This window comes from Perognathus longimembris, chromosome 9 (assembly GCF_023159225.1).
Source record: "Perognathus longimembris pacificus isolate PPM17 chromosome 9, ASM2315922v1, whole genome shotgun sequence".
NCBI classification, from domain to species: domain Eukaryota; kingdom Metazoa; phylum Chordata; class Mammalia; order Rodentia; family Heteromyidae; genus Perognathus; species Perognathus longimembris.
The window spans coordinates 34,086,295-34,105,749 of NC_063169.1; the positions used below are offsets into that span (position 1 = coordinate 34,086,295).

Consider the following 19,455-nt stretch of genomic DNA (forward strand, 5'->3'; position numbering starts at 1 on the left):
CTACCACACAAACTGCTTTCTCAAGTCTAAGATGAGCCTCTTCAATATGCACTTTTTACTTAAAATTTTGTTTAAAAATTGTTTATATTTTTGGGCTGGGAATGTGGCTTAGTGGTAGAGCGCTTGCCTAGCATGCATGAAGCCCTAGGTTCGATTCCTCAGCACCACATAAACAGAAAAAGCTGGAAGTGGCGCTGTGGCTCAAGAGATAGAGTTCTAGCTTTGAGCAAAAAGAAGCCAGGGACAATGCTCAGGCCCTGAGTCCAAGCCCCGGGACTGGCAAAACAAAACAAAACAAAAACAAAAGATTGTTTATATTTTTAAAAATGTATTTTCTTTGTAGAAATGGGTATTGTATCTTTAAAATGCCTTCTACTTTCTTTCTTCTAAACTTTTTTTTAAAGAAAAAGTTTTGTTTGGAATATATTTTATTTAGGTAATTCTGTGAGAACATTTGTTTTTAGTTTATTTGGCAGCAGTATATTATTGATGGCACATCAGATATCATGTTTGATCTGGAAGCCTCCAGGTACCCTTTGTCTGTACCTGCAGCTCAACCACTTGCTGAGAGTCTCTATGTAGGCCTTGGGAGCTGAGGGGAAGGAATGGGAGGTGGAAAAGCTGCTACCCAATCAGGTAGGCAGACTGCATACAGCCAAACAGTTGCAATTATTTGGAAAGCTATGTATGTAGGAAATCTGATAAATTGAAGTATTGCTTTATTTTTCTTCTCTATAATGTTCTTTTTAGGGATAGTTAAGTTGTTTTGCTAAGCAGATGATGGGTAACTTAAAGTCATTTTAAGGGTTTTTCACCAAGTGCTTGGTACAGAGAAGCTGCTTACTGTGTTTGTTGAATAAAGAGTGGAGATTCAGTAAAGGGTAACCAGAGTGAAGTGAGAGTTATCTGGAAAAGCCTAAAAATAACCCCTGAGCCTGATTTGAAGATGGTGTTAGCTAGGGATTGGTTGAAGGGGGAAGGGAATATCAGAGAGAGGATTGCCAACATACTTTAATTTTATCAGATTCTAGAGTTCCTTCTGACTACCTCAGCATATTGCTAGATAAGCATTATTATCTAAAATGTAATTATTAACCAACTTTATTTACCTTAGTTTCTAATAAATCATTTGCCTTTACAACTGATAGAGCCTAAAAATTGAATTTTCTTTTACTCCTTACCTTAATTGCTTCAAACATGATCCTTTGAAACAATTATTTTGTACCATTATTTGATTAAGTTAAAATTCTTTAATCCTTTATTCTTTGAGACATAGGTGGTCATAAAAACTAGGATCACTAGTGGAGACACTTAATTCAGTCCTTCTGCAATCAGGATATGGTTTCTGGTTATCTTGCACAATTCTGGGAACAGTGTAATACAGGGCAAAGGTTGGTCTACAGTCCTTAGGCCAGCAAAAATGAGGCACAACTGTTCTTCTGTGCAAATGATCTTGACCTAAGTAACTCTGGGGAGACTGTTTCAAATGTAGCCCTTTCTTTAGATTTCTTAGTCGTGCAATCTTGTGGAAATGCTTTGACTATGTGCTTCACCAGAAATCCATGAAAAGGGAGAACCAATGACCTTAATGGTTATGTTTAGCACTTGATTCTTGATTTCTTAAGTTTTTATCCTCTGTCTTGGTTAATTTTTACTTACAGAAAATGTGATGCTTAACTAAAGCTTACTTTTATTTTGTAAGATTTTATTCCAAATATAATTAAATAATAAATAATTTAAAAGCTGCTTTCCATCTTTTTCATCTTTTTACAGTTCCATCGAGCCTCTGTACCTTACTTATGGAGTCATATTTGCTTGTGGCTGCTCCTTTGCATACCAGCCTTCATTGGTCATTTTGGGACACTATTTCAAGAAGCGCCTTGGACTGGTGAATGGCATTGTCACAGCCGGCAGCAGTGTCTTCACAATTTTGCTGCCTTTGCTTTTAAGGGTTCTGATTGACAATGTGGGCCTCTTTTTCACTCTGAGAGTCCTCTGCATCTTTATGTTTGTTCTCTTTCTGGCTGGCTTCACTTACAGACCTCTTGTTTCCAGTGCCAAAGATAAAGAGAGTGAAGGTAGCAGATTCTCCCTTTTTTCCAGGAGAAAGTTCAATCCTCCAAAAAGAATTTTCAATTTTGCCATCTTCAAGGTGACTGCTTATGCAGTGTGGGCCATTGGAATTCCAATTGCACTTTTTGGATATTTTGTGCCATATGTTCACTTGGTGAGTATACATACTTGCTGGTAATTGACACTATCTTCACATATGGGAAAATGTAGAAAAGAAATCTAGGTCTGGTTGATGTTGGCCTCAGACTTACTTTTGTAATTTTAGAGACGTGAAATTAAAGATCTTTCAATACATAGTCATCCATCAGGCCATTTGTTTGATAGGGTGAGTTGGTATTTTAAAAATCCCCTCCCCCCCCAAAAAAAAAGCACTAGGAAAGGACAGCTATCATCTTAGACCAGATTATATCTATATAAAACATTTGAAATATCACTTATTCTGGAAGTACCTTACTACACTTTGTCAGGATAAAACCAGTGTAATGACTAAAAATTTTAACAGAGTATACAGAAATTAATTAACACAACAAAAAGCCAATAACTTTGACACAAAAGAGCATTACATCTACTTGTGAAATGCTTCTGGGAAAACAGAATTCTATTCAAAGGACTATTTGATTAATGCCATGTTCTAAAGGACAGAAGAAAGCTAGCATTTCATTGGCTATAAGGATTTCAAGTGCTCATTCAGTTTATTTTGTTTATTTCTGTTTCAAAGGCAAAATCAGCTTCTTTATACTAAAACAAGAATATTCAGTATTAAAGTATTTTCCCTTGTCAAGATTTGCTCAAAAGTGCTCATTACATTGCTTTCCTTTTTTCCACACTATTTGTAGTGAAAAATGTATTTACTCTGACAGATAAATGATAAAAAAAAATAACACTTCAGTTGTTCTTTTAACATGTGAACTTGGGTCTTTTTTTTTTTTTTAGCTTGTAGTCTACTTTGAACATTCATGAGTTTTTTCTTTTAAGAGTTTTGGTGACAATTTTGTAATAGCCATTCAGAGAATTACTGGCATTAAAAGGTCAGGTAGTAACTACATCATAAAGCTTCAGTTTATGCTCAGTTTGTTGTGCCAAGTCGTGAAACCACCACCAAGAAGACCACCGAGATTCAGACATTCCGAAATGCAAAAGCAAGGCAAGGCTTTATTTAAGCGAGCTGCAACTCGGTCCTCATCCTACCCACCGACACAGCGGAGGTTAGGAGGGAGCCCCGAGCTGTGATTACACAGGGCTTATAAAGGCAAAGAACAAAGTTACAACAATCAGGTGTTCAAGCAAGCAAGATTAGGATACAGGTACAAATCTGATTGGCTCAGGGCTCGAGGCATTCTAGGGCAGTTAGAGTTAAGCATTCCCAGCGGTTAGAGTTCTAGATCAACGGGGCCCTAATGGGCTTGACCTGGGTCTGCTCACAGGGCCTGCTTATGTCAGGTTTGCGTGGTAAAGTGGGGTTCACGTGGTAAAATGGGGCCTGACTTCAAAGTGTGGCACTTCATTTCCCCCTTTTTCTTTTTGGCACCTTGGGAGCCAATCATGGCTCCATTCTGTCCATTTCAATGGCTTGCATGTCTAGGGGATGATATAGAGATAAGGCATGGGCCAACAGGGCCCAATGTAGTAACCAAAGGGCCTGTCACCATTTCTCACAAGTACAGTCTCTGTACCTCTGTTTTCGATGCCTCTAGTTTATCCTGCCTCATTTTCCCAAAAACAACTCTGGTCTGTTGGTTTTAAAGGGGGGCTGATGGGTGAAGATCATCCATCTTCTGTAACTTCTTCAGATTGACTCAGGGGCGTTGACCTTACCTAGCCAGGAACCTATAACCTTAGTCTACCAAGGGACTGCAGGATTACTGCAAACTAAAAATTAACTTTCAGCTATACAGACTTACCATTAGCTGTATAGTGTTTAGTATCCAAATGTAAGCAACAAAATAATACATAAACTTCTCAGCTGTGTTCTAAGGGTCGGGTGGCTATACCCATATTCCCGAGCAAGCCCCAAACTACCTAAAATAAGGGGGTCATCTCACTTTGGAGTGAGCTGCCAAAATAACATCAACACTAGCCAGGGTAGTAAGGAAAGAAGGCAAAAAGAAAATTATAACAATATTCAGTCTAACTTTCTTTTCTTGAGGCGAAGGCAAATCGGCTGAGTCGGGTGCTTAGAGACCTACCATGTTCCACCACGGTAGTCTTACCATGTTCCACCATGGTAGTCTTCGTCCAGGGCAAAGGGGTCAGTCAACTGGCCTGGCGTGGAAGCAATGAACCCAAGTGGCGATGCCGTCTAGGGTCCCTTCCACCGTGGTTCTAAGGATTTGGGGTTATGCCTTCGGACGAACACCCAGTCCCCTGGTCTAAACAAATGGGGGGTAGGGACAGAAGCAGAATCATATAATGCCTTAAGTTGAGGTCACATATTCTTGTGCACGAGTTGCAATTGAGTTTACACAAAAATTCAGCATCATCCAAATCAGCAAGCAATTAAAGCCAAGCTGATAGGGAGAATTTCTTCCTCTAAGCAGAGCAAAAGGAAGGAGTGACACCCAGTCTGCACCAGTCTCTAAGGCCTATTTAGTTAAGGTCTCTTTTAGAGTTTGATTCATTCCCTCTACCTGTCCTGAACTTCTGGGGTCTATAAGCACAATGCAATTTCCAATCCGTCCCCAGTGCAGCGGCTATTCCCTGACTTACTTTTGAGATGAAGGCCGGTCCGTTGTCCGACCCAATGGTGGATGGGAAGCCATACCTGGGTAGGATTTCTCCAGGATCTTCTTAGCCACTACATTCACAGTCTCATGCTTTGTTGGATAAGCTTCAACCCATCCTGAAAAGGTGTCTACAAAAATTAGCAAATATTTGTAATTTCTGTGAAATCTACTTCCCAATACACGCCTGGTCTATTCCCACAGAGGCGAGCTCCTTTAGTAATCTGTTGATTGGGGGCATTGGCAAGCTGACAGGCCTTGCAATTTTTAACAATAGCTTCAATAAGTTGATCACCTTGTCTAATTTTCACTTTGGAGTGTCGGAGCAAGTCCTGCATTTTTCGGGTTCCCATGTGAGAAGCTCAGTGGATTCTCTTAAGGATCCCTTTACCCAGCCCCTGTGGCAGGGTAAGTTTCCCTTCACAAGTTTTCCACCAGTCATTGTTTCCTTCTCTGTCCAGGGGTTTTGTGGGCCATGGGAATTTTCTTTATCCACTCCAAGCCTTCTTGGGAATACTGGGGCACAGGAGGCAAAGCTCATGGCCCTGGGTCTACTAAAGTCTGTTCCCAGGAACTCTGACTTGTCTGGCTGATTTAGACACAGGGATTTTCAGCACAGTCTACGTGCATCTGACAGCCAACGCTTGCTCTCTTTTAATGTGAAGCCCAGATGGGTGACTTCAGGTTTACAAATTTGTGCCTTTTAACATTCTAGTTTGTCATTTTCCTGACTGGCTGGGGAACTGATCTCTGATGACCTAAAAAGTTACCTTTGCAGGCCTTTAACAGATCTCAATAAGGACACAATCTCAGGTCTACAAGCTTTCTTTCCTAAACAGATGTATCAGTTTAAAATTCTCACTGCCAGTCAGAGCTTTGAGTAAATGTGGGGGGGGGGGGTGAGATTTTAATCTATCCTCTCATTTGACAAACTTACCCTTACTAAGCACTATCACAGATGACTGGCAAGTTCCTGCCCAGTAGACAGACATGGGCATTGGAAAGGCATGCTTATGAACTAATCTTCTAGGACTTCCCAGCTTTGATTAACTTTTGAAAGGCCAAACAGGAGTGACTTTAGGATCTGACACCATCTCTGCCATCCAAGCAGCGGCTTACTGCCTCTGGATGCTCCTTCACTTTTGTCCCAGGAGGAGTGACTTTCCACTGGACTTGGACTCAGGGCCTGAGCGCTGTCCCCCAGCTCTCCAGCTCAAGACTAGCACCCTACCACTTTGAGCTCCACACAACTCTGTTCCCAGCACTCTGCTGGCTGATTCGAGACAAGTCTCTCACAGGGACCTTTCTCTGCCCAGGCTGACTTCGAACCGCAGATTTCAGATCAGTTAGTCTTACAAGAGGCCACTTTACTCCAATTAAAGCAACAAGGTGGTCCACACAGAAGTAGTTTTAAGCATGCTCTTACCTGGAACTTATTAAGGGCCAGTATGAGATCTTGACAAACTTGTAGGAATTACCTGTGCTTCTCTGTGGGCCTGCTGGAAACTGTTACAAAAACAAAAACAAAAAAAACCTACAAAGAAGCTGGAATGGCAATTAAACATTTTGGTAGCCATAATTCTCCTTTTCTCACTTTGCAATAATTATTTAGGACGATTTTACTTCCAAATTTCTTATCTAGAAATGTATTCTTGATTTCCAAAGCCTTTTTAACACTAACACAACACTTTAGCTTTTATCTGCATTGGAAAAACTGAAGCTCACAGGCATTCTGAAACCAGGTGCTGCCCTTTGCCTACGGGCTGCTTGTTTCAAAAGAGCCTCTTTTTTTTTTTTCTTCAGTCCCAGTTACTGCATGGCATGAAGACCTTTGAATTTTTCCTTAATGCAAGAATTACAATTAGAAATACTTATCCATTCAGCTTTCCAATATATTAGTGAGAAACATTGGCCCATTTTGCCATTTCTTCCTACATACGTAGAGTTAATGAGAGTTTACTTCTATCCCCATTAGTTTAGTATATATATATATATATATATATATATATACACATATATATATATATCTCCTTCTAAATCCAAATTTCTGACACTTAGCTCTGATTTTTTTAAAATTTTAATTAAAGAACCCTGAGAAATCCTTTTTTAACTCTAGTTCCTCTTTAAAACAATGCAATAATACCTTGAAAGCATTTGGTAATGCCCAAACTTGATGACCATTTGAATTTAAACTTAAACTTAGTTTTGCATCATACTGTGGTCTTGAACATGTTCACACTCACACATGCACACACACATACATTTTCAAGAGATCTTAAAGCTCACTGAATAAGCATTGGCCGTACATTTTAAGACAAAAACCTTTAACAAATGATTTTAGCATTCTCCAGCCTCATTTTCAGGGCTTGATAGTTTTAGTAAAACATTTTTAGTCTTAGTAAAACACTTTAGCACACCAATTCTCTGCTTAAGAAGGCTGGGTGGGGGTCCCCCTAGAGTTCTTTTTTGCGGACACTCTCACTGATTGACCGATTGTGGGCTGTCACCTGTACATCTTTCCAGTGAGCTAAAGTCAAGTCCAGGGGAGTGGAAGGAACGTTCCCCATCATCCGTTTGTCAGTCAGGCACAGTGCAAGAAAGAAACACACAAAAATAATCACAGGCACAAAGACCAGACAACACTTACAGACAGACTTAGGGAGCCACGGCTTACAGGTTCGACTGTGTCTCTCCTGCCCCTGTGAGGGGGCAGACCACACAGTCTCACTGTGTCTCTCCTGCCTCTGTGAGGGGGCAGACCACACAGTCTTGAGGCTCTCTCCTGTTCCTGTGTAGGAGCAGACCAGACAACCCCGAATATAGAGTGGACTGGACGTGTGCCCGTTAGAAGGGCCTCCCAGTCCAGTCCTTCAGGTTCAGGGTGGTAGTGGGAAGCCTGGGCCCCCTGTGGAGGGCTTGAGACGGGGGCAAGTCCTCCAGGACTGCCATAGGAGCGTGTCCACTCCAGCTGGTCCTTCACTACCTACAGGTTCAGATTCAGGCAGCTGGCCAAAACAGAAAACAAAACTACAAAACACACAGACATAGACACAGACACACAGAATGAACAGCACTATTTTCTTACCTTCGGAGTCTGGGGTCTCCGGGGTCTCTGGGGCCATCCCGGACGAAACCCCAAATGTTGTGCCAAGTCGCGAAACCACCACCAAGAAGACCACCAAGACTCAGACATTCCAAAATGCAAAAGCAAGGCAAGGCTTTATTTAAGCGAGCTGCAACTCGGTCCTCATCCTACCCACCGACACAGCGGAGGTTAGGAGGGAGCCCCGAGCTGTGATTACACAGGGCTTATAAAGGCAAAGAACAAAGTTACAACAATCAGGTGTTCAAGCAAGCAAGATTAGGACACAGGTACAAATCTGATTGGCTCAGGGTTCGATTCTAGGGGTGGTCAGAGTTAAGCATTCCCAGCGGTTAGAGTTCCAGACCAACGGGGCCCTAATGGGCTTGTCCTGGGTCTGCTCACAGGGCCTGCTTATCTCAGGTTTGTGTGGTAAAGTGGGGTTCGCGTGGTAAAATGGGGTTCACGTGGTAAAATGGGGCCTGACTTCAAAGTCTGGCACTTCAAGTTCACAAAGTAATTAGGCCAAGAAAACATGAAGAGAGGTGGTAGACATGTCCAAAATCTAACTAATTCAGATTTCTCAGTTCTTATTCTCTTCTTGCCAGGATATGGACGAAGCAATGAGGACAACCAATGGGCAGACATGGGAAAATGCTAGGTTTTAGTACTCTGGACCACTTGGCATTTTTCAGAGACAGAGGTACTAGGAAAAAGTTACCTATCTTGTAGTCCTCTCTCATACTTTAAAGAAAATGTGGCTTAAATATCTGAAACAAATTTTTAATAGAATATAGATGTAATGAGGAAGAATCACCTTTACCAACCTATCTTTAACATAGCCTCTTAGTCAAGAAAACATTTGTGAGTCCTTTATTGAAGATATTGAGGGTTTTTTTTGAGATAAGGATTTTACTGTACAGCTCAAACTGTTTTGGAACTGTGCTATCTATCCCAGGCTGGCTTCAAATTCCTAACCTCCTGAGTGTTGGGATTACAGTAGTATACAACTACATTCAGCTTTTTTTCATTCTTTTATGCAACAAGGTGAACACACTCAGAGAAGTCAGTATTTCTGCTTCGCTAATACCAGACATTTATCCAGGGGACAAATGGTAGATGATTAGATGGTTGTCTTCTTATTTCTGGTTATGTATGTACACATATTTTTTTCTGGTTCTGAGGCTAGATTCAGGGTCTGGGCACTATCTCTGAGCTTTCTCTGAGCTTCTTTCGCTAGTACTCTACCACTTGAACCACAGCACCGCTTCCAGCTTTTTTCTGAGTAGTTTATTGGAGATAAGAATCTTGTGGACCTTCCTGCCTAGAATGACTTTAAACTGTGTTACTCAGATCTCAGCTTCCTCAGTAGCTAGGATTATAGGTGTGAGCCACTAGCACTGGCTAGGGATTTTTCTTTTTCTAACTATTATGGCACTGAACACCAGATTGTAGAGGATACACTAGACCATTATATACTATGCAGGCTGTTAAGTCTTGTCTTTAGTGGATGCAAGGTGTTTTTTGCTTGGTTGAAATTTAAAGTTTGGATGTGGACACTTCATGGGCTAAGATGCCTTTTTCCTCCTAAAATGTCTCAAAGACTAGGAGATTATGTTCATATTCAGCCCTTGATTTTCTGTTGGAAGGGACACATGCAACATATTCTGAAAGAGCATGAAGCCTAAGAACTGCAATAATAAAAATTGTTGTGGTGCCAGGCCCTGGTGGCTCACATCTGTAATCCTAGCTACTCAGGACACTGAAATCTGAGGATCATGGTTCATAGTCAGCCTGGGCAGGAAAGTCTGTGAGACTCTAACTCCAATTAACCACCAAAAAACCAGAAATGATGTTGTGGTTTAAAATGGTAGAGTGCTAGCCTTGAGCAAAAGAGCTCAGGTACAAGCCCCCGGGCCCTGAATTTAAGCCCAACAACCAATAAAAAACAAACAAACCAACCAAAAACTGCAGTGGTTTATAAAGCACCTCATACACTCTCTTATTTAAATTTCATAGCAATGCAAATGCACTGAAAGATTAAATAATTTAATCTAGGTTACAAGTAGTGACATATTAGTGTGCTATTTACATGTCAGAGGAACCATTATATATTGACTTATGGGTGGAGATTCTAGGATTAGACAGATCTGGGTTTTAATCCTAGTTTTGTCCCCTATTAGTTGCTTAGCCTTAGACACCTTCTCTTAAATTTCAGTTTCTTCTATCTATAAAATAGAGATAATCCCACTTTTACAAAGTTGTTATAAGGATTAGAGGAAATGAATGTAAAGCATACATCCCAATTTGTAAAGACAGTGTGATCACCAGTTAAGTGGTTTTAAGGGGCCATATAAAAGACTCACAGGAAAAATGATGATTACCATTTGGAAAAATAGTTACAAAATGCTGCATCCAGGTTTGAGGCCAGCCTGAGAGTAGTAAAATTTACAAGATCCTATCTCAACCAAAAGCTGGGCATCATGGTGCATGACTGTTATCCCAGCCATGACTGAAAGCCTAAAATAGGTGAATTATAGCCCAGGCATTTGCATAGGCAGGAAGGGAAGCCTTATCTAAAAATAAACAATGTGGAAAAAAAGGGCTGGAGCTATGACTCAGTGTTAGAGCATCTGCCTGTCACTGTGAGAAGAAAAAATAAAAAACTTCATGCCTTGTTTTACCTTGAGCATAAGATTTTGTGCTAAATCTGGATCTTTGGTAAAAGGAAATTAAAATTTCAGTTTTGGTCTTGAGGATTCAGAAGCACAATGAAGTGTTTGAATGACTCTGTTAAATATTCTAAGAGGCTGGTCACCTGTTGATCATGCCTATAATCCTAGCTATTAAAGAGGCTGAGATTTTAGGTTTGAGATTGCCAGCTCAGGCAAGTAAAGAATTGTATTTGCCCTTGGAAACTGAAATGACCTCCTTTTTAGCCCTTTCCCCCATATCATCTCATTAAAGGTACAAATCTCATAAATTAGTTATGTGAGGTACAACTGCTTATTTTTACTTTTATAAGTTGCTTCTTTTGCTTGAAATCTGTTTTATTTATCTATCTATTTATTTATTTAGGCAGTCCTTGGCTTGCTAGGAAGACCTTAGCTTGCTCTTCCACTCCAGCCCATTCCCCCAATTTATTTTTTTCCAGATAGGCTCTTAAGTTTTTTTGCCTAGAATTGGCCGGGACTACAGTCCTTCTACCTTTGCCTTTCATGTAACTGTGATGACAAGCATGAGCCACCATATCCTGTTTGTTAAGATGGGTCTTGCAAACTTTTTGACTGTGCTGCTGCAAAATTTTGATCTCCTGATCTCTGCCTCTCAAGTAGCTGGGAATATAGGGGTGTGTTACCATGTCCAGTTTGAGAACTGAGTTTTCTGAGTTAACTTTACATTGTTCTCCTTACCATTTACTTAGCTTCCAGGAGTATGACAAGGTCTTGACTTTTCCCCCAACTCCTCCTTCTCAGTTTTTTTGCTGCCTCCTCCCCCTACCCCCAACATGTTCTCTTTGCTCTTTTTTATGTATTTCACTGGTGATTTCATCTAGCCCCTTGAGTTTAAACATCATATATGTCAGTAACTCTAAATTTATGTTTCTAATTCAGACCTTTTTCTTGACTCTTCCACATGTTTAGACATAACATACCCAACCCTGAAATCCTGATCTTACTCCCCAAACTTGCTCTGCTCCTAGCTATCCTCATCTCAGTTGGCAATTCATCCTTCCAGTTGCCTAGGGCCCAAGTCTTGACATCATTCTTAGCTCTTCTTTCTTGCATACCAAACCCTTGATCTAGTCAGGAAATCCTGCTGTCTCTCTTTTCAAAATATATAGAGGATCCAACCATTTCTCACTATCCTCAGTACTAATACTTTTGCCCAGGCTACCATCCCCTGGCCTGCATCAGGCCAATAGCCTCCTACTTTTTCTCTCCATTTTCTTCTGCCTACTTTCTCCTCTTCCTCCACCTCTTTCTCTTCTTTCTTGTCCTTCTGTACTAGGGCTTGAATTCAGGGCCTTGTTCTCTCACTTGGCTTTTTCACTCCAAACTGACATACTCCACTTCTGGATTTCTGCTGATTAATTGGAGATAACAGTCTCACAGACTTTTCTGCTGGAGAAGGCTTTGAACTAGGGTTCTGAGATCTCAGTCTCCCGAGTAGCTAGGATTACCAACAGTCAGCCAGCTATTTACTTCTAATTACGCTTAGTTTGGTTAACTGCTTAAAATGCCTCCAAACTCTTCCCTTCCAGCACCTCAAACCGCTTTTCACTACTGTACCCATTTTCTTTTTCACAGCATTTAATACTTTCTAGCATATTTTAAATGTAGTTCTTATGATTATTGCTTGCAACCTGTATATGCACATAAGTCTACTAAATCCTATGAGATTTAGGATCTTCCTGTTTTGTTCAAAAGATCTTTCTCAAGCACCTGGCACAGTGCCTGGCACATAGTGTCTAGTGACAAAAAGCATTATAAATCATTAAAGCAACACAAATAGTACTTCTGTTGTTACCATTTTAATCTCACAACTCCTGTTCTTTGATGCTATGTTAACTTTTTCACATTTTGTATTTAGGATATCATAGTATTCATATTCATTGAATACTTAATAAGCCCAAACACAACAAACCTGAGAACAACTGAGTACCAACCTTAGAATAAGTGAGTCAAGTCACCATTAATGCTATATGTTGATGGGAGGGGAGAGTTGGTGTTTTCTGTTTTGACACACAGTTTTATATGCCTATGTTGAAATCATAACATAAGCAGAAGAAATTTCTATGTCCCTGAAGCAAATGCCTTCAGTGGAAAAATTTCAAGAGCCTGAGGTAGTGTAGTAATAAGATAAAGGATGTGGTGCCATAGCCCAGCCACAGATCTAAATAGCTTTGGTAGAGCTTATGACAAGGTAATATGAGTGACAGTGATTATGTAACTTTGCACTGGTATTAAATGTGCCTGCTTCTCTGAGGATAATGACTTTAGATTCAATTGCTCTTGCATCTCTCTTACTATTCACCTTGAAAATCAACTATTTACGCATGCTCGTTGACTCTAAAACACATCATTGACTTGAATTTCATTTTTAGTCTTTAAACCCTTTCAGTTCTCTATCAAGATGATTGACGTGTACATTAACATCTGTAATAGAGTCATGATACTGCTTTTTCCTTCTTTATTGTTGTTTTCTTGTTTTTTTTTTTCTTCATGTGTATGTGTGTGTGTGCTAGTATGAGGGCTTGAATTTAGGGCCTTATGTTCTAGCTTAAAGATGGTGTTCTACAACTTAAGTCATGCTTCTGATTCCTTGTTTATTTTTTTTTTTTTTGAGACAGGATCTCACACATAGTCCAGACTAGCATGGAAATTACAGTTCTCCTGCCTCCTGGCTTCTGGGATTATAGTTGTTGTTTATCACACCCAGCATTAGCTTGCTTCTTAAAAAAAAAAAAAATTCTGTGATAAGATATGAATGGGTTGTTTTTGTGACCGAAAGTTCTCCAAAGAAACTTTGACCGAGTAGAGAGATTCCATTTGCCTGATAAAAGATTAATGGCGAATCACTTGCTTGTTTACAAGGCAATATAAATAAGACTCCTAAGTCCATCTGTGTTGGAATGAACCAGTTGTATTTTTAAACTACAAATGAACTTTTGATTCAAAAAAGGCCAATAAATGCAGCACTTAATACCACAAAAGATATTTTCTAGCTTTGAGTAATGCCAGTTGTTGCCATGGGTCAACATTGGATGGCAGCTGTGAAACCACATTGGCCAGAGTAGCCCTAGACCGGTGGTATAAGCAGGAATACTGCTTCAGCCAGAGCTCAGGGTGCTGAACCATGCAAATAGGAATAGCAAGCTAATTTTATTCCTTCATTGCTTCCTCACAAGGAGAATCAGGTAATATTTGCCATGTGCCAGGGTTTCCTTAGAATCTCATGTAGTCATCACAGGATGAGTATAATAAGCGCAATAAATAACATATACCTGTGTGCTAAGGAAATAAATCTGAAATCATGTTTGGCCAGGGTCATTCATTGAGTTATGCTTACTGACATAAATATTACTTACAGGCACACAGTAAATCCTATATTCTTTTCTTTTGTTGTTGGTCATAGGGCTTGAACCTCAGGGCCTGTGTGCTGTCTCTGAGCTCTTTTGCTCAAGGCTAGCATTCTATCACTTGAGCTATAGCACCACTTCCGATTTTCTGTTGTTAATTGGAGTTGAGTCTGATGGACTATCCTGCCTGGGCTGGATTCAAACCATGATCTCCCGATCTCAGCCTCCTGAATAGCTAGGATGTGAGCCACTGTAGATGTGAGCCACTGCACATAGGTTTCCTATATTCTTTTTATGGAGCCTGCTGTGTCTGCATCAAACCATGTCTGGAATGGAAGGTAGGGGCTACTATTTTCAGTTATACTGGGCCCAGACCAAAGTTTGTTTTGCCTTGCAGATTTCTGTTCTCTCCAAACAGAACAGCATCTCTGAGAGCTGTCCCAGGATTCAGAGTATGCTTTTACAGCCGGGGAGAGGACTCTGGGGGAAATCAGTTCTTGGTCTAATGTAGTGGTAATAAGAAGATATCACATGACTTTATTTTTAGGCCCCTCCCTTCTGATTTCTTGTGAATATGCCAAGGTTATAGGTATATAGAGTGACTTTTCACAACCTGTGCCAAGCTGAAAATGGAGCAAATAGAGCTTTATGTTTAATTTTGTTGTCTACAATAAACATAAAGCATAGTGAAAAAAGAAATAGACACACTGTATATCTGATTAACATAAAACCTATTGAAGGGAAAGAGTAAAAAGTAAACTTTGAATTTTAAAGTCACATATAACTTCTTTGGGGCCACTGATGGTTCATTAGTCTCCTGAGAGAGTCCTAAAGCATTAGTGTGTTGGAAAACTGCACCTTCTCTCTTGTTAATATATGATTTTTACCAGGTTTAAATATTTTTGTTTTATATTTATGTGTCTCAGATTTTATTTGATAAAATGTAATATGCTCTTGAATACTACCAAATTTCCACTATAGTATTGATATTTGCTTATCAGTCAAGTCCTTGGAATAGTTTTAAGTAGATACTGGGACAAGTGGATACTTGAACTTGGAATCTTGTGCTCTGTCTGAGCTTTGTTTTTTCACTCAAGGCCAGCATCCTAACACTTGATTTATGCTTCTATTTCTAACATTTTGCTGGTTAATTGGAAATAAAAGTCTGTGGATTTGTCTGCCTATGATAACTTAGAAATAACATTCTCCATTTTTATACTCCTGAATAGCTAAAGTTGTAGGCATGAGTCACTGGCACCTGACCTTGTTTTTGTTTTTGGTTGTGGTAGGATTTGAACTCAGGTCTTTGTGTTTACTTGGCAGATACACTACCATTTGAGCCATGTCCCCAACCTTAGTTTGTTCAAATTTGATTAACCTAATTTTCTAGTGGGGTGTAAGTAAGAGTTCTTTTCTGATTTTTATATCAACTGTAAAGGAGTTGTTATATAGGATGAATAGGAATAGGAAGTTGTGTGTGTGTGTATCCTGGGGCTTGAACTCAAGGTTTAGGCACTGTCTCTGAGCTTTTGTGCTAAAGGCTAGCATTCTATCATTTGAGCCACAACTTCACATCTGGCTTTTAGGTGGCTAATTAGATATAAGAGCCTTATAGACTTCCTGCCCAGTCTGGCATTGAACTGTGATCTTCAGATCTCAGCCTCCTCAGTGTAACTAGGATTACAGGCTTGAACCATAGGTACCCAGTGGGAATAGGAATCATGAGAGTCTAGTGTGATGGTGCACACCTGAATTCTGGCATTTGGGAGGCTGGGACAAGAAGATTGAGAGTTCCAGACAGGTCTGGAACACAAAGAAATTATGTCTCATAAAAATAAAAGCAGTCATACAAAGAAGCAAACACCAAAAATGATCTTTTAATTGGATGTGTCTTCTATTTATAAAACTAATATATATGTATACATATATATGTATACATATATATGTATACACACACACACACACACACACACACACACACACACACACACACACTGGCATTTTCCTGACATTAACCAGGTAGTTTTGGAGGGTAGAAAGTACATTAAGTTCTGGAGCATCTTTTTGGATAAACTCTTGTCTTCACTACAGCTGCCTGTGCTGCTGTCCATGTTTCCTTGTGCCTTTCTCCTTTTCAATCCCTGCTGTACCTTTGTGCTCCTTCCCTTCTCCCCTCCATACCCATTGGCAGCTCACTTGTAAGCAGAAAGTTTTTACTCCATTGCACATTGGAAGAATGCTCAATTTGGAGGTGCAGAATTGTCAATATGGATAGTTATGCAATCCAACTATCTCTATAGCCATGTCCATCAAATGGATTCTTGGCATAATATGACAAGAACAGCAGCAGCCGCCAGATTTCCAAGCACTGTTTAAGATTCTGTGTGCCCATTCCCCAAAGCCATTTAGTGTTACTTTAAATCACAAGCTTCTTTTAAGCAAATATGCATAACTGGTCATTTTTCCTATTTTAAAAATTTCCCACTTTACTCACACAGAATGGACACCCTGCAAAATATGCTGTGTTCCTGTTTCTGTTTAGCAGGAAGGAAGCAGAGCTGGTAAGACAGCTTGCTCAGGATTGTCAGGTTCATGCATAGTGTAGCCAGGGGTTGTGCTACGGCTTCTTGAGAATATGGCTTAATTTTTCCTTCCAAGATTGGGACTCAAATTTGGTATCTGCTGCTTTAACTCATTGGCTGTCACTCTATCGCCTGAGTGACAACCCCACTCCCAAGAATATGGCTTTTTAATAAAACATTTTACTGTCTGCTAGTGATATGTAACAGGAACAGGAGGTAAGAGGAATTATATAGGCATATAATTATATAATTTTTGTTGCTGTTGTTATTTAAAGACAGGAAAAGGATCTACTGGCAAAAGTCACTAATAAGGGGCTAGGAATGTAGCTTAATGGTAGAGTGCTTACCTTGCATGCATGAAGCCCTGGTTCGATTCCTCAGCACCACATAAACAGAAAAGCTTGAAGTGGTGCTGTAGCTCAAATGGTAGAGTTGCTAGCCTTGAGTACAAACAAGCCGGAACAGTGCTCAGTCCCTGAGTTTAAGCCGGAGGACTGGCAAAAAAAAAGTCACTAATAAAAGTGACATAACTAGGTGTAGCATCCAAGAATATCCACTAGAAAAAAACCCAGAAGGTTATTATATCCTGAGTAAACAAGCATTGTAGAGACAGAATTATTACAGTAGTGAAACTGTTTTCTCATCTAATCCTGGCTAATTCAGTCAGGAAGGTGCTTTGCCTTTTAATCAGTTAGTTCTCCAGAGCTACCAATAATGGTTGCATTGACCTTCTTGACTTTCTTTCTTAGAAATATGTGCACTTCAGGGTCAACATTGTTATGCGGCAAATTTTCTCTGTGAATATGAACTCACAGTAGTATCCTTGTGAACTGAAAGTCACTATGTACTGGGCCAGTTATTAATTTCTGTTCACCTTAGGGTTTTGATTTGGTCATTGTTTACAGCCTTGTGGATGATAGCCATAGAGTTTTGGGTACACTTTTTATTGATTGAATTGAATAATAGAGTTGCCCTGTCTCCATTTTCATAGCATTGCAACCAGAATGAGGGTTTTAAGATTTTAATTTTTTCTGGCCTCATGGATAAATGCTAGGGGCTTAAGTTTTTATTTACTTTCAGTCTCAATTCCTCCCTTCCTACCTTCTTCCTCCCTCCTTCCCCTAATCTCTCCTCCAGGTCTTTGTTTTCTCTCTCCCTCCCTCCTTCTTCCCCTCATTTTTTCCTTTCTGCCTTTATATTCTTTATTTTGCTTTAGTTATCTTTATTTTGATTGTTACTTACACATTAACTCTGCAGACTCTTTTTTATTTTTTTATTTTTATTTATTTTTATTTTTCATTAAAATATAGTCAATAACCTAAAGATCAGAATTTAACCATGATTTATTGTGTGTACAACCTCTACATGTATTCCTTGGGTCATTTTGTTATGTGGTCTAGACATGTTTAATTTCCTTCTTTCCTTCATTCCATCCTCAATATGCTCCCAGAAAAGACATAAAGGTATTTTCTTCACTCTACAATTTCTGATCTGGCTCCCCAGCAACCTTTTATGAAAGAAGCAGTACTAATACTGGTTTTATCACTAATAGACAAGGACCTTGAGGTTCTGAAAGGTTAGACTTTACTCAAGTTAAACAGTAAGTGGCAGGAATGTTATTAGAGTCGACTTAGAATAGATTTAGATTTAGAATAGATTTTCCATTCTGTTACAGTTTTCCTCCAGGTTTATGTGTGACTTCCTCTAATTACAACTCAGTTGAACATATTCAAGCATCCATTCATTCAACAGAAACTGGGTTCCAGTTATGTTCCATGAGCATTACAGGGTGAAAACATATGCAGTTTCCTATGATAGAGCTCAATGAACAAGCAAGGTAGCTTTCAAAGCAGTGATATTTTCTTAATAAAACAAAATGAGATGGAAGATGATGATAAGAAAACTTTGGGGCAGTTAGAGCAACCTCTTTGAGATGAGAGTAAACACATCCATCCTACTTGTGCTTACCATCACCTCAGTATTAGGGCATTGTTAGATACTTACAAGATTTGGGAAGCCTACATCATTGAGTTTAAAGCCAGTTAACAGATTTTGTACAATTAATTTTTATTTTATGAAAAATGCATGTTGAAAATTAAAAATTCTTGTATATTTTGCTACAGAGCCGACACATTGTTTTTTCTTCATATACTTTAACTAATGAAAACACACTAGTATTGCTCAGTTCTCATGTGGTTATTATAAGCGAATGATTGACTATTTCTTTTTCACTTTGTCCCTACTTTTTTCAGTTTTCTTCCCCTAATGGTGTCTATGCTTTTCTTGCTTTTCTAACCTTGCATTTATTTCTCTTCAGATCTCAACATCTGCTGCAATTTGACTATTCAGGTTAGTGACAATTTGCCCATTTTTTAGTGCTATGCCTTAGGCAGTATTCACCAGCATTCTACTACTTTAGATGAGTGAGGGTCTTTACTTCTTTGGCCACTGTGACTCATTAATGGTGAAGTTATATATTTACAGAACACTCATCAAAGCAAGCTTTGTTTGTTTTGTTTTTTAGAGTATCTTAAAAAATAATACATAGGGACTTGGTAGACATAATATGATATAATACATGAAAGATCTAAAAAGTGAATTACTTACAAATAAATTAAAACAGAATTGTTGCTTTTAGTAAAGCAGAACAATTTTGCCATGTGTTCCAAATGATGCTTAGTCCACAGTAAATATTTGTAGTTAATTCAACAATAGTTTTTAGAAATGGTGTGTAGTTTACTCAGGTATTAAAAATTTTCTCTGAATATGGGCCCTGACCTCTAAAAGACTTAAAATTTACAGGAGAGAAAGAAATCTACAAATATTTCTAAATACTTGACTTTAACCTAAATTGAGATGTTGCAGTGGAGTATTTTGTGTTAGACCCTTACAGAATGTGACATATTCAATATATGG

The 19,455-nt window shown here is 39.3% G+C and overlaps 1 protein-coding gene and 1 long non-coding RNA gene across 5 annotated transcripts in view; one reads left to right on the forward strand and one right to left on the reverse strand.

The window, feature by feature from the left end:
- Positions 1–19,455, forward strand: part of Slc16a10 (solute carrier family 16 member 10) — a 134,466-nt gene that overhangs the window by 88,055 nt on the left and 26,956 nt on the right. For 2 of the 4 annotated variants that reach the window (XM_048353919.1, XM_048353918.1), the window contains exons 3-4: positions 1,774–2,227; positions 18,857–18,888. In XM_048353919.1, the coding sequence (XP_048209876.1) occupies positions 1,774–2,227; positions 18,857–18,880 (478 nt within the window). In that variant the 3' untranslated portion in view covers positions 18,881–18,888. The remainder of the gene's footprint in view (positions 1–1,773; positions 2,228–18,856; positions 18,889–19,455) is intronic. The other 2 variants (XM_048353916.1, XM_048353917.1) reach the window with 1 other exon arrangement.
- LOC125357186 lies at positions 2,104–19,131 on the reverse strand. Its single transcript, XR_007212085.1, has 3 exons — positions 19,118–19,131; positions 18,989–18,993; positions 2,104–2,240 (listed from the first exon to the last, which is right to left on the reverse strand). It is a non-coding gene; the product is annotated as an uncharacterized LOC125357186 (long non-coding RNA).